General features: G+C 40.7%; 1 protein-coding gene across 1 annotated transcript in view; it reads right to left on the bottom strand.

Annotated features, from left to right (window-relative positions):
* LOC124268534 (ATP-binding cassette sub-family C member 5-like) overlaps nt 1-15,998 on the bottom strand; it is a 98,431-nt gene that overhangs the window by 20,764 nt on the left and 61,669 nt on the right. Inside the window, 11 exon segments of the mRNA XM_046703523.1 lie at nt 103-268; nt 1,334-1,537; nt 4,236-4,308; nt 5,021-5,145; nt 6,092-6,163; nt 7,429-7,577; nt 8,738-8,861; nt 11,342-11,449; nt 12,270-12,418; nt 13,420-13,504; nt 15,376-15,438. Coding sequence (XP_046559479.1) covers nt 103-268; nt 1,334-1,537; nt 4,236-4,308; nt 5,021-5,145; nt 6,092-6,163; nt 7,429-7,577; nt 8,738-8,861; nt 11,342-11,449; nt 12,270-12,418; nt 13,420-13,504; nt 15,376-15,438 — 1,318 coding nt within the window.

Raw genomic sequence — 15,998 nt, 5'->3', positions numbered from 1 at the left:
CACTCTCTCAGTAATGAATACCAGCATAACTCCACATCTAACACCCTTATTTGATAAAATCTCCTGCCAACTGGTATGACATACATGACACTCTGCACTGACCTTCAGGTACAATGTCAGCCTCTTCGTCCTCCTCCATCTGCTCAGAGTAGTACATCTTTATCAGCCCGGCATACTCCCCGTCCAGCTGCATCAGCTCGCCATGGGTGCCCTTCTCCTCTATCTGGCCATCCTTCAGGAACATCACCTCGTCACAGTGAACCAGGTACTGGAAGTACAATGAGAATACTGAACAAGGGTACAGACAGTCCCCGACACAAGAGTACAGTCTGTCCAGGGAACCAGGTATTGGAAGTACAATGAGAATACTGAACAAGGGTACAGACAGTCCCCGACACCAGAGTACAGTCTATCCAGGGAACCAGGTACTGGAAGTACAATGAGAATACTGAACACGGGTACAGACAGTCCCCGACACCAGAGTACAGTCTGTCCAGGGAACCAGGTATTGGAAGTACAATGAGAATACTGAACAAGAGTATGGAACCTTGAGATGTCTGGAGTACAGTCTGTCCAGGGAACCGAAGTACACTAAGCACAGTCAACACAGACAGCACAGTACAATATGAATACTGAGCAAGAGTACAGACAGTTCCGGACACCAGAGTACAGTCTGTCCAGGGAACCACAGTGAGTCAGTACTGACAAACAGCAGGGGCGGATACAGCTTTTAGAGAAAGGGGGGTGCACAGTTCATTTTCACCTGTTTTTACAAGAGTTTCAATGGTCATTTAATAAACTTTCTGCACTCACCTTTGGACTAATGACAGACTCACCTGAAGCTGATGTGTTGTTAATTAATGACAGGTGAGGTGAGGTGAAATTGGGTTTAACGTCGTACTTGAGAATATTTCGCTCATATAACGACGTGCATGCGTGTATATGTGTATGTGCGGCTGCTTGTACTAGCGCAGACTTAAGCTGGTTTTATAGTGCTAGCCCACTGAGATACCATGCCGCAGTGAAGCATGAATACCCCACTCAGACACATTATGCTGACTCCGAGCCGACCAGTCCTTGTTGTACCCAGTAATGCCGAGAGCCAGGCAGGGACCAACAAGTACCATATTTTAACGTCTTTTTGTATGACGCGGTCGGGGATCGAACCCGCGACCTTCCGCTCTCCGGGCAGACGCTCTAACCACTACACCACGGAGGCGGTGATTAATGACAGACTCACCTGAAGCTGATGTCTATTATTAATGACAGACTCACCTGCAGTTGGTGAGTTATGACAGTCTCACCTGGAGTTGGTGAGTAGTAAAAGACTCACCTGGAGTTGGTGAGTGACAAACAGCACAGTCTTCCCCTTCAATAACTTCAGAAGAACTTCTGTGGCTATGTGATGCCCGACATGGACGTCAACGGCAGACAGAGGGTCGTCCAGCAGGTAGATCTCACTGTCACTGTACACAGCTCGAGCCATACTGATCCGTTGCTTCTGACCTCCACTCAGGTTGAGACCCCGCTCTCCAATCTGGGGAAGGTGAGAGTGAGTTTGTAAATAGGAATACAGTTACTTAGTAGAAATGGTTTCTAGCAATATTCAAACATAATTATGGTTGGGAAGAGGAAAACATTGTAGCCATGTGGAGAATTGAACCCAGGCTTAAGGTGAGATGACTGAATGCCTTAACCTCTCGGCCAAAAATCCAAAATGAGCGAGTGAGTGAGTATGGTTTTACATAACTTTTAGCCATATTCCAGCAATATCACGGCAGGTGACATCAGAAACAGACATCACACATTTTACATTTCACCCAAGTGGGGAATCGAACCCAGGTCTTGATGGCGTGACGAGCGAACACTTTAGCCACTAGGCTATTATAATTCAAATAGACATCAAATCTTAGCAAGAAAATCCAGTATGCTATAGCAGTAACAACAATCAACATTCTCAACAATTATGACAGACAATCAGTGACACAGAGCAACCTGATTCCAGTAAGAGCACTGGACTGCTCCAGGCCCCGATTTCTTGAGTGAGTGAGTGAGTGAGTTTAGTTTTACGCCGCACTCAGCAATATTCCAGCTATATGGCGGCGGTCTGTAAATAATCGAGTCTGGACCAGACAATCCAGTGATCAACAGCATGAGCATCGATCTGCGTAATTGGGAACCGATGACATGTGTCAACCAAGTCAGCGAAACTGACCACCCGATCCCGTTAGTCGCCTCTTACGACAAGATAGTCGCCTTTTTATGGCAAGCACATGGGTTGCTGAAGACCTATTCTACCCCGGATCTTCACGGGTCCCCGATTTCTTGAAACTAACAGTTTTTACTCAAATTTCAAACTGAGTTTGACAATTTGAAACAGCTGAATATTTAACTCAACTGCCTTTTTAAAATACAAAAGCCCAAAACAGCTTAAGTAATCTATCCACCAAACTCAAATTGTCTACTATGTTTGAGTTTCATATCGATTTCAGTTCATTCTGGGAATGCATTTTCCTGTGTTTTCTCAAATTTGAGTAAAAACTCTAACTTAAGTCAAAACTCAGACTTAAGTTTGTTTCGAGAAATCGGGGCCTGATCCAGGACCTCTGATGCGTAATAGTGTATATTGTTTATCGCCACCTCTACCAATATTTCAGCCACATGACAGCAGTCTCTAAACAACTGACCAGGCATTCCAGTGACTGACATCATGAGCATTCAACTGGGATACAATGCCATTCATCAAACAAGACAGTGAATCTCACAACCAGTTCCATTAAACACATGTTATATTTGGGATTACACTTTCTTAGTAAAGTACAGATTCTAGTACTAGTGGAAGCGACGAAGGCTGAGCGGGTTAGGTGGCTGACTTTGTGTGCTGGCGATTAGGTGCCTGACTCTGTGGGTCTGGGTTCGAATCCCAGATGGGACTCAACCCAAAAAGTACTAGAATCTATACTTTACTAAGAAAGTGTAATACCAAATATAACATGTGCTACATTTGACTACTTTCTAAAAAGGCATTGTGTATTTCACAGTTCCATTCAGTTGCCTTGTACAGTCGTAGGGCTCAGGTGGTTTCATGCAATTGCACCAAGGTCATGAGGTACCTGTACCGGGCCCCGTTCCACAAAGCGATCGTAGCACTACGAGTGTCGTAAGTCTATGTTAAAGTATAGGAGTTACGATCATCTTAGCGTGGCACGATCTCTTTGTGGAACAGTACCCAGGGCCCATTTCACAAAGCTTATCAGAAAGCACTCACGAAAGTGTCGTAAGTCTATATTAAAGTATGGGAGTTACGATCATCTTAGTGCTACGATCTCTTTGTGGAACGGTACCCAGGGGCCCATTTCACAAAGCGATCGTAGCACTACGAGTGTCGTAAGTCTATGTTAAAGTATAGGAGTTACGATCATCTTAGCGCTACGATCTCTTTGTGGAACGGTACCCAGGGGCCCATTTCACAAAGCGATTGTAGCACTACGAGTGTCGTAAGTCTATGTTAAAGTATGGGAGTTACGATCATCTTAGCACTATGATCTCTTTGTGGAACGGTACCCAGGGACCCATTTCACAAAGCGATCGTAGCACTACGAGTGTCGTAAGTCTATGTTAAAGTATGGGAGTTAGATCATCTTAGCGCTATGATCTCTTTGTGGAACGGTACCCAGGGGCCCATTTCACAAAGCAATCGTAGCACTACAACTGTTGAAAGTCTATGTTAAAGCATGGGAGTTATGATCATTTAACCGCTACGATCGCTTTGTACAACAACGCCCTGTTCGACCAGGCTTTGTACAGATTATCGTCCATGAAATTTAAGGCCTTTTTAGGAGCTTTTCAAGGCCCAATCAACAATTGGACAAACTATAGAAACACATAAAACACATACGTAGTTGAATACACATGAAGTTGGACAAATGTGGGAAGTTGGACAAATGTGGGGCCGAAGGGGCCGACCATCAAAGGGAAATAACTCTTAGCTACATCGCTGCAGTGGTGGAAGATAATTCACATCCACTGTCATTGCAAGGTAGTTTCCTGTGAAATCAAAAGTTGACGAGTTTTGCTAAAAATAGGAACTTTTTAGGGCAAATCACAGGCAAATAGAAACCTTTCAAGGCTAAAATGAATTTAGGGCCTTTTTAGGGTAAACTGTCCAAATTTTCAGGTTTTTCAAGTCCATGCAAACCTTGGCCACAATTAACTGTTGAATCTGAGCATCTTACCTCTGTAGCATCTCCTGATACAAACGTGTGGAAGTCTGCATTCAAGGCACAGGCACTGACGATCTCTTTGTACCTGAAACAGGTGAGTCATTGGTTTTAGACACATTGCATGTTCTGTGTCCAAATGTCCATTACTTTTTTTTTTAAAAGTTATTAGGCAAATGATTAAAAAGACATTCATGTACGGAACAAGCTACATTTGTCAATAAGGACATCCTTTTAAAAAATCCCATTTAAGACAATGCAACTAACAACAAATCTGTTCCACAAAGCAAATCACAACATCATTTGACTTATAGAATGTGTTTATCTTGTATGCAATGTGAGTGAGTGAGTTTAGTCTTAATAATCTTAGTTTAATATTATGGTTGAGGACACGAGATATGGGTTTTACATAATGTACCCATGTGGGGAATATAACCCGGGCCTTTGGCGTGACAAGCGAACGCTTTATCCACAAGGCTACCCCCTCACCCTTATGCAAAGAAACACTGAGCAACAAGTCACTGATATCAAGCTCTTCATGAATCATCATCATCATCGCCATCATCTTCCGCCGCCGCCGCCGCCTCTCATCATCATCATCATCATCATCATCATCATCATCATCATCATCATCATCATCATCATCGAGTGACCAAAAGAATTCAACACTATCACACAAATGTTAATTTGCTTAATTTTTTAAAAATACTCCACGTGAAAGTGAACAAAGACTATACAATTATTTAATTGACAACAGTGGGAAATTTTTACAATAGCGATAATGTAAATATTGTGTTTACCGTTTTTCATTGTATGGAAGCCCAAACAGGATATTCTCCCTGACAGTGGTGTTGGTGATCCAGGCTTGCTGGGGGACGTAGGCTATGCTGCCATTGACAGCAATCTTCCCACTCAACAGATCCATCTGCACAACACAACACATCCATACATCTACAGACAGGGACAAACAATAATGTGAGCTGGAATATTCAGAATACTTCAATCTGATTGGTTCTTCAAAGGTTTCAAATCTCAATAACCACCTCCAATACCACTAGAGTGGTTTCAAATGTGAATAACCACCTCCCGCAAATAAGGTGTACATGAATGTGGAAAATACTTCTTCCTTATTGGTTCATTAGAGGTTTCAAATGTGAATAACCAATTCCAATGCATTACCATCAGAGTGTGCGGCAAACTCTAAGGTGAACATGAATGTGGAAAATACTTTAACCTTATTGGTTCATTAGAGATTTCAAAGGAGAAGAGAATTGTGCATCAATTATTCACAAATATATCAAATAGACGCAGTTGAGGCACTCACAAAAATACTCATTGTACCAAATTCTTGAAATAAATAAAAAGATACTGTAAACTGAAGGCATTTTAAAATCTTACAGCACAGCAAACTACACAATTTATTTCCTCAAACTGTAAGGACATTTGATATTAGTTATTTGGGGTCCTCTGGACCCCTAGGTTTGTATGTTGCTGTAAGGAGCTTAACACACTTAAGACTTTTGACTATAGTCTGTTTGCAGAAAAAAAACCTTTTATCCTAAGTTGAATAAAATTCAAAGATTTAAATGTTCAATTGGCACAGTAAAATTATGAGGATTCGATCTGATTTACGATTTTATTTAAAGTGAAATTCATCTGTACGTTTTCACTGCAAACAGACTATAGTTGCAGCAAGGGTATTGTGAACTCAGAGAGGAAGTGTCACTGTAAGGAGTCTTGATGGTGAAGTGACTTCAAAGCCTTGAAGGAAAAACGGCCTGATTGCAAGCATTGTGAGGATAGATATCCAGTGACTAAAACCCAAGACTTCAACAAACAATTTGGCTTCTTTAGATCAAAGATTTACTCACTCTTCCCAGGATGGCGCTGATCAGGGATGTCTTCCCCGCACCAACGCTGCCACACACACCCATCAGCTTGCCCTGGGAGAAACACGCAAATTCATCAGTGAGGCTGTTGTTCTAGTTTAACACCGCACGCAGCAATATTCCAGCAATATGATGGCGGTGTGTAAATAATCGAGTCTGGACCAGACAATCCAGTGATCAACAGCAAGAGCATCAATCTACGAAACTGGGACACGATGTGTCAACCAAGTCAGCGAGTCTGACCACCCGATCCCGTTAGTCGCCTCTTATGACAAGCATGGGTTGCTGAAGACCAGTTGTAACCCAGATCTTCAAGGGTACCATCAGTGATCCCGACATCACAGAGCTGAAGGATTCCAACACGCAAGGAGAGAAAATCACATCTAATGATGAGTGAGGCAATCTCAAATCTTTATTTCTGATACTACGGGCCTATGAGTACAAAAACACCTCATCGGTGCAGACATGAAATAAAATGATAACAATGAAAGCATGTATAATATATACAATCTTAATATGACAAAATTGATTTCCTTTTTTCGAATGCATAAAACAGATATTTAGCAGTATTCAAGGAAATGTCTTCATTTTGGGATGATAACAACAAATTGAATTTTAGTATATTGGGGAAAACATAGAATTCGCGACAAAAGATATTTACGCCTTAATTCAAATAAGAAGTGATATTCATTTTCAATTACGTTTTAAGTTACACATTTTGCATGTTCTTTGTTCCCGGGGAATGTTATAGTAACGTCCTCTTTCAATTTCTAAACTATGGGAACTTAACCTAAATCGTGATAAACAAGATCTATATTTGGATACAGTAATATGAGTTAAGTATGTTTCACAAGAAATCGTTACTTTAAAATTACAATACGTAAACATTTTGGGGCTCTCAGATAAATCACTATGGCAGAGTGAGGCAATCATATTTCACATCATTTTCAGCAACATCTGATCAAAGGACACCTGAAATGAACTCCATGCGCTGTAGACTTCATTCCAGTCGATAAGGGGCAGCGGGGTAGCCTAATGACGGCCTGGGATCGATTCCCCACATGGGTACAATGTGTGAAGCCCATTTCTGGTGTCCCACGCTGTGTTATTGCTGGAATATTGCTAAAAACGGCGTAAAACCATACTCACCAACTCACTCACTCCAGTCAATAAACAAGACAAAGATGTGAGACTAAAACACAACCCTTTTGATCATAGTCTTACAAATATAGGCCAGCAAATTGTCATATTAATATAACATCATGTTTAGCAACAGTATACCTGCTATTCACACATCTCAGAAAGGGCAGATAACTCACCTTTTCAAGGTTAAACGTGATGTCTGTGAGGCAGGGATCTGGAACAGCATCCAGCATCGTTGTCTCGTCAGCTTCTCGTAACGCTGTTGTCTCTTCTGTGAAGTGACCGCCATTCATCATTGGTTTCGATACGCTGCCATTGTCCTGGTCTTCGTCAATGCAAAATATACACATAATTAGCATCATAATAAAAACATCACATGAAGATGAAGACCTTTGGAATATATACACAATAATGAAGTAAGCATTTGTTTGTTTGTTTCTTTGTTGCAGTGTAATTACGGAATGTTCCAGCTACATGACAGAGGTCTATCAATAATGCAATATGGACCATCCAATCCAGTGATTGGCATTATGAACATCAGCTTCACACATTGTACCCATGTGGGGAATCCAACCCGGGTCTTTGGCCTGACAAGCGAACGCTTTATCCAGAAGACTACCCCAACGCCCCTTTAGATAAACAGACATGCATAGAAGGACAGCTGAGTCAGCAAAGTCTTACGACAACCTTGAGTACAATTCTCACCAAATTTTCACAAATTCTAACTCTAAAGTCATTTACCAAGTACAGTGAAGCCCCGTTAGTCCGGACTCCGATAATCCGGATGTCTCGCCTCCCGGACAATTTCAGCTTGTTACCAATCTATGCCTATATAATTTGCCTCGATAATCCGGAAATTCGTTTTCAGAACCGGGCGGTAAGTAGCTGTCACCAATCAGTAAAATAAACAGTAAATTGCTTCACAGTCCGGACGCTGTAAGTCATGTTCACGAACTGTAACAACACTTCCCGGCGATGTTTACTTAACTGGCCTCAAACAATAAACACTCGGTGTCATGGAGTTGACAAGATGAACTCTTGTTAACTTTTGAGAAATGTCAGTTAAGGGTTGTTGTTTTAATTACACATAAAAGCTCCCGACTGAAGCTTTTTGCTATGATTTATTGTTGTGCCAGCTATTCATCGTTTTATAAGCTTTACATGATATGCTTATTTGTTTTATCCAGACTCGTGTCGTTTTTGTAATAGTAAGGGAAGCAACTCTTGCTTGAACTTGGGTCTTGATTCAGTAGTCCGGACAATTCAAAATCCGGACAAATTTGCTGAGAAACGCAACCGCCCGGATTAACGAGGCTTCACTGTACATACAATCACAGGCCTGTATATTTCCCTCAAACATCAGCTTGTAGTGTCAACAAAACGATGGAACCAATGTAATAATTTTTCATTTCTGCTTCACCGACACATGAAATATCGTGTTCAATAAAATGGTTGAAATATTCATTAATGTAATATCGTACTCACTATGTTTCTTCTCAGCAGATTCAATGATGCCCCAGCTAAATGTGGCTTCTTGCATAACTATTCTTTGATTGGAGGACGCCACGGTACACTTGGGCTGGCTGATCTCCTCCATACACAGCACACTCTGTAGAACAACATCATCACAATATGCATATACAATATGTCATATAAGCTGAAGCTGTTTGATGAGTAAGTGAATGAGTGATGAGTATGAGGTGGCTGGTTGAAACCGGTATTTTGACTTGCAGACGAAAACTTTGTAACACTTCGAAATCTTCAGATATTTTCTTGTTTCATTTTGTGCCAAATATTCTTCAACATTTTTATTTTATCATGATTAAAAGTTGTTTTAAAGCTTAATCAAGCATAGTGATTTTGTTGTCTCTTTGCTCTGTAAATCAAGCATTAACTCGCTTTATAAGTAGTTTTTGTTTAAAAATACTTCAGGCAATATATTGCAATACATATCGCGAAAACATGCTTTCACGTGATCGGAATATATTGCAATATGAAAATTCTGTGCAATACCCACCCCCTAATGTACAGTATGTCAAGAGGAAGCTGGTCAGTGAGGAGTGAGTGAGGTTTAAAATTTACGCCGCACTCAGCAATATTCCAGCTGTATGGTGGCGGTCTGTAAACAATCGGGTCTGGACCATACAATCCAGTGATCAACAGCAAGAGCATCAATCTACGCAATTGGGATACGATGACATGTGTCAACCAAGTCAGCAAGCCTGACCAACCTGATCCCATTAGTTGCCTCTTATGATAAGCATGGGTTACTGAAGATCAGTTCTAACCCTGATCTTCACGGGTCGAAAGCAGGTCAGAGCTACAGTCAGCCATATTAAGGCCATTTCAAGGCAGTATTTCAAGTCAAGCTAGAACAGGGCCCCTTTCCGAAAGCAATCGTAGTGCTAAGAGACTTATGACTGTCATAGTGTTACGATCGCCTTGAGGAATGGAGCCCAGGATTGAATAAACACTCAGGGTCCTGTTCCAAAGAGTGATCTTTGCTCTACATTAACTTTGACTTGCACTAAGGTGTTTTACCCATATCATAAGTCTTAGCACAAAGGTGATTATTACATCTGTACTGTAATTCTGACTTAGCACTAAGGTGATTGTTACAACCATACCGTAACTCTGACTTAGCACTAAGGTGATTGTTACAACCATACTGTAACTTTGACTTAGGACTAAGGTGATTGTTACAACTATACTGTAACTTTGTGCACTAAGGTGATTGTTACAACTATACTGTAACTTTGACTTAGCACTAAGGTGATTGTTACAACCATACTGAAACTTTGACTTAGCACTAAGGTGATTGTTACAACCATACTGTAACTTTGACTTAGCACTAAGGTGATTGTTACAACCATACTGTAACTTTGACTTAGCACTAAGGTGATTGTTACAACAATACTGAAACTTTGACTTAGCACTAAGGTGATTGTTACAACCATACTGTAACTTTGACTTAGCACTAAGGTGATTGTTACAACCATACTGTAACTTTGACTTAGCACTAAGGTGATTGTTACAACCATACTGAAACCTTGACTTAGCACTAAGGTGATTGTTACAACCATACTGTAACTTTGATTAGCACTAAGATGATTGTTACAACCATACTGAAACCTTGACTTAGCACTAAGGTGATTGTTACAACCATACTGTAACTTTGACTTAGCACTAAGGTGATTGTTACAACCATACTGTAACTTTGACTTAGCACTAAGGTGATTGTTACACCCATACATAACTTTGTCTTACCACTAAGATGACTGTTACATCCATATCATAACTTTTGTTATGATGATACTAAGATGATCATTTTGGCAGATGTGTTACTTTGATGTAGCTCTGAGGTTGGCTTGTAGAACGTAGGCACGGGAAGAGGTTTTAGTAAGTTCTCATGATGAGCAAGGGAATCTGTTTGATATTGGTATTATTTCCAGTAATTTTCTACTCAAGTTTATGGGGCCCTGGCCTGATTCAGTAGTACATGCACACAAAGAAGGGAGTTTGTACTATGACCCTCAAGTACCTCATGAGAAAGCTTGGATATTGTATACTCCTAAGGGAGCTGAAAACTAAATTCGTGTGCCCACTGATCCATTGACTTGGGTAAAACCATCATGCTTCGGCCATGTTTGAAAATAATGGATTATACATGTAAAAGATGACTAAACACATTATTTTAATTTTTACTACACAAGAGAGAGTGAATGAGTTTAGTTTTAGGCCACTTTTAGCAATATTCCAGCAATATCACGGCGGGGGACACCAGAAATGGGCTTCACACATTGTACCCATGTGGGGAATCGATCCCAGGCCCTCATTAGGCTACTCCACCGCCCCTTATCGCCTGGAATGAACTCTACATTCAGCTGTTCTTATTTGTACAGCGTATGGAGTTCATTTCAGATGTCCTTTGATCCTTTGATCAGATTGTACCCATGTGGGGACTCGAACCCAGGTCTTCGTGACAAGCGAACACTTTAACCACTAGGCTGCCCCAAAGACCCTACTGGACAAGAATAGATCACATGTGCTTCAAACAAGTGGTTACAACATCAGCCAGCTGGAACGTACCTTATATCTCTTCATGGAGACTAACACTTCCGCCAGAGCCTTTATTGCGTATGGCATCACACCTAGCGAGAACCTCATCGAATTCAACAACGACACAAACGTGAAAGCCTGAAAACACATTAAAAAATTACCATATTTGCTCAAAAAATGACCTGGGCCCCGTTTCACAAAGCTCTCGAAAGCCTAAGATCTGTTAACTTTCCTCGTAGCATTCCTACCTGTTATACTGTAACACTGACTTACGATAGTCGTAGCGCTACAAGAGCTTTGTGAAACGGGGCCCTGGGTACTAAGAAATTGTTTGGATAAGATTTACAAGCAATGAACCCAGTATTACTAAAGAGTGAGTGAGTGAGTTATTATTTAATGTCACATCGGAAATATTTCAGCCATATCATGACAAGAACATATGTGACATTGAAATGGAATATCAATGTATATTATAAAATATACAGCATTTTCTGATGCAAGGACAGCAAAACAACTAGTCCTCCTTCCATCACAATTACTAACTAAAACTAGTGTGGAAAATTTGACAAGTACATCTGAATAATTGTATACATTATTAGCCTTGGGCAATTTAACAGATACATTATACAATGAACATATGATGATGTTTGTTTGTACTGATGGTGATGATGAAACAATGTTGATGGCGTTTTGAGGATGCAAGGATGTATGATGTTCTGTGAAATGTATTATAACAACAACAAAACAAAGTATGACGTTTTTGTACTATTGATAACGAGGGATGTTTTGTATGACGTTTTTGTACAATGTATTATGACAACAACAAATTGCGAGGATGTTGTGTACGACGAGGATGTTTTGTATGACGTTTTGTACAATGTTCAATGTTTATGACAACAACAAATGTACTTTGGGAAATAAAAATACTTAAAAAAAAGAAAAAAAAAAAAGATACTACCTTTGCAGCTGTGAGTTCATTCCCTGTAGCGACGTAAGTGATGAAAGTGATGACGGATGAGAAGACAGGCACCATGCTGGCGACGGACGTGCTGAGAGACTGTACATACGCCGCCTTCTCCAGCACTCCCCGTTCTTTAGACCGGATGTCTGTGCGACACACACAAGCAGTCAGAGATAATGTACACACATGATTTATTCTTCTCGGAAAGTTGATTGGATGGTTGGTTTGTTGTTTAACGCCGCGACTCAGCAATGTTCCAGCTATATGGAGGCTGTGATCAACAGCATGAGCATCGATCTACGCAAATGGGATATGATGACATGTGTCAACCAAGTCAGCGAGTCTGACCACCCGATCCTGTTAGTCGCCTCTTAGGACAAGCATGGGTTACTTAAGACCATTTCTAACCCGGGTCTTCACAGATAACACAAGAGTAGGAATAGTGCTATTCTGTTAGAGTGTTCTAATTACAAAGCAGTAATGAAGTAACTGAAAGACATTTAGATGTGATACACATAAACGGGGGATATTTTGATGTGAGTACTGAGTGAGTGAGTGAGAGGAGTGAGTGAGTGAAGAGGAGTGAGGTGAGTGAGGAGTGAGTGAGTGAGGTGGTGAGTGAGTGAGTGAGTGAGTGAGTGAGTGAGTGAGTGAGTGGAGTGAGTGAGGAGTGAGTGAGAGGAGTGAGGTGGAGTGAGTGAGTGAGTGAGTGAGTGAGTGAGGGAGGTGAGGGAGGAGGAGGAGGAGTGAGTGGAGGGAGGAGGAGTGAGTGAGTAGAGTTGAGTTAGTTAGTGAGTTGAGTTGAGTGAGGAGTTAGTTAGTTAGTTAGTTAGTTAGTTAGTTAGGTTAGTTAGTTAGTGAGTTAGTTAGTTGGAGTAGAGTTAGTTAGTTAGTTAGTTAGTTTTAGTTAGTTAGTTTTAGCAATATTCCAGAAATGTCCAGAAATGTCACGGCAGGAGACACCAGAAATGGCTTCACACAATGTACCCATGTGGGGACTCGAACCTGGGTCTTCGGCGTGACAAGCGAACGCTTTAACCACTAGGCTACCTCACCGTCACACTACAGTGGTTGTTACAGAAGCTGACACCAATGAATGTCCCCCATCATAGCAGTGATATTTCACAATGGAAGAAGAATGTCATACCTGATATTGTTTTGGCGAATGGTTTTTCCCATGCGTACATCTTGATGAGCTTCACACATGTCAGCAGTTCACTCATCATGCGGACCTACAATGATGAGGAGTGAGTGAGTGAATGAGTTTAGTTTTACGCAGCTTTCAGCAATATTCCAGCAACATCACGGCGGGGGACACAAGAAATGGGTTCACACATTGTACCCACGTGGGGTACAATGTTGGGGAGGAAATTTAAAGAAAACTTATCATGATGAGAAACACCAGGTTCTGACCACTTTAATAAGATAAGATAAACTTTATTGTCCCGCTAAGGGAAATTTGTCTTGCATTCAAAGAGCCAATACAAGCATATAACAACAAATAATTTAAAGTATATATACACAATGCCAAGCTAATCAGAATATAATGTTGAATTATAACTTATAAACCAACAGTGACATCACTCTATTGTTCTCAGGGGACACTTTTTCTCGCAATATCCCCAAATCTGATACAATCTCGCTTCTTCGGGCAATTATCTAACTTAGTAAATAATGCCCCTCTGTCCCGGGCAATTATCTTAATAACGACCCTGTGCCCTGGGATCTTCTGAGGAATAGCCCTTGACTTTGAATTATTACTTGTTCACAGAAAGTAGGACCCGAACAAAATGTTGCCAATGATAATACAGTCAAGCACCAATGTCTCGATATTTATGGGACCAAGAAAAAATATCAAGTTATCCGAACTTCAAGACATCCGACCCGGCATATCGTCACATATTACTCTGAAAGAAAACAAAACGCTCCTCCATATGTTTTGATTCGAAACTATAATCCATGATCAGTAGTGTTTAGTCGTAACAGTGAGTAGTTCCTAATTAAATCCTTCTTAATTAATCCTAATTAAATAACAAACAAGTGACACCTTCAACTCAATTAGCCCTAATTAGTTTACACTACCGCATCCCTTTGATTCATGCCGCACCGTGTTTAAATGTGTGGAAACAACCTCAGTTCAGAGGGATACTTGCCTATGAAAGGTAGGGGATATCGAGTTTCTTTGGAAATATCAAGTTGGGTAAAACGGTAATTTTGCTTGTTGAGACCATGAAATTATATCGAGACATCAGGAATATCGAGACATCCGTATCAAGTTAAAAGAGCTTGAATAATGATAAATTATGAAGGATTTTGCCGGGACTGAGATGTTATATCGAGACAACCGAGATATCGAGTTATCAGAGTTCGACACAACGGTGCTCGACTGTATATGTTTTACACTTTCTCAGTTCCTCAAATGTTTAGGTTGAGTCCCATCATGGATTCGAACCCACACTGTCAGAGCCAGGCACCTGATCGCCAGCACACAAAGTCAACCATCTAACTCACTCGGCCATTGCTGCTTCCACAAAAACAGGTAGTCCAGGGTCACAGACTTTGTGTACCACTCTGATAAATGGTTTTAAAGACATTTTTCTGACATTCATCCGTAGTAGACAAAAAGGGCTACAGATAAGGGGCATGCAGTCCAGGGACACAATATAAGATTTCACATCGACATAAATTTGTGTACATTTAATTTCCGTGCATTATCGTGCACTACTCAAGAGATAAATGGTTTGACACAAGACAGTAGGAATTTGCGTTGCCTGGACATTCATCACATGATTGGCTAAAAACTTTTGTATTTATATCCAAGGTCTGACATGTTATTTCTCAACACCTCAAATACATGGTTTAGGCGTCCAGTAGACAGTGTCAGTACTCCTTCAAAATTTAGTTCCACTTGCAATATGATGTGTAAGTACACTCACACCCCTAAAAGTTATCTGGAGCCCTGCAGACCCCTGGTCAGGGCCAGTCTGGTTGGCTGCCTGGACATTGTTGCGTGGACATCTTTATTATGAGGTCACAACAACATCACCAATATTGTCAATTACAGATATTCCAATCAATTAAGCCAGGACATATGTCTACTTACACGCTTGTCTGTAATTCTTATCCCTTCTCTTCTAAACTTAGTTGTGAGCCTTGATATCAGTGCCTGGAAACAAGAAACATATCAAACTGATTGGAGAAGGATATCAAACATGTCAAACTGATTGGAGAAAGACATAAAACATGTCAAACTGATTGGGTGAGTGAGTTATTATTTAACGTCACATCGGCAATATTTCAGCCATATCGTGAACGAGTCAAACTGATTGGAGAAAGACATAAAAGATACTAAACTGATTAGAGAAGGATATCAAACATGTCAAACTGATTGGATATATTCCTTTTTGCATATTTCCCTTTGATAAATAATACCAAATTCAAATATAAACTTTCCTTTACAAAATGCATGAATGTTTGATTTAAGTGACCACGAATAGCAAATGGACTTCATGAAAAGGAATACGGTTTGATTAGAGTCATGTGAGTCAAACACAGTAGGCGTAAATGATATATTCTGGCAAGTCAGAGAGCCTAGGTGAGTGAGTGAGTTTAGTTTTACGCTACTTTTAGCATTATTCCAGCAATATCACGGCGGGGGACACCAGAAAGAGGCTTTACACATGGTACCCATGTGGGGAATCGAACCCGAGTCTTTGGCGTGATGCG

This window comes from Haliotis rubra, unplaced genomic scaffold (genome assembly GCF_003918875.1).
Source record: "Haliotis rubra isolate DU_JTF1 unplaced genomic scaffold, ASM391887v1 Scf139, whole genome shotgun sequence".
NCBI classification, from domain to species: domain Eukaryota; kingdom Metazoa; phylum Mollusca; class Gastropoda; order Lepetellida; family Haliotidae; genus Haliotis; species Haliotis rubra.
The sequence above is the reverse complement of the archived record's forward strand: the minus strand, read 5'-3'. Positions and strand labels throughout refer to the sequence as shown.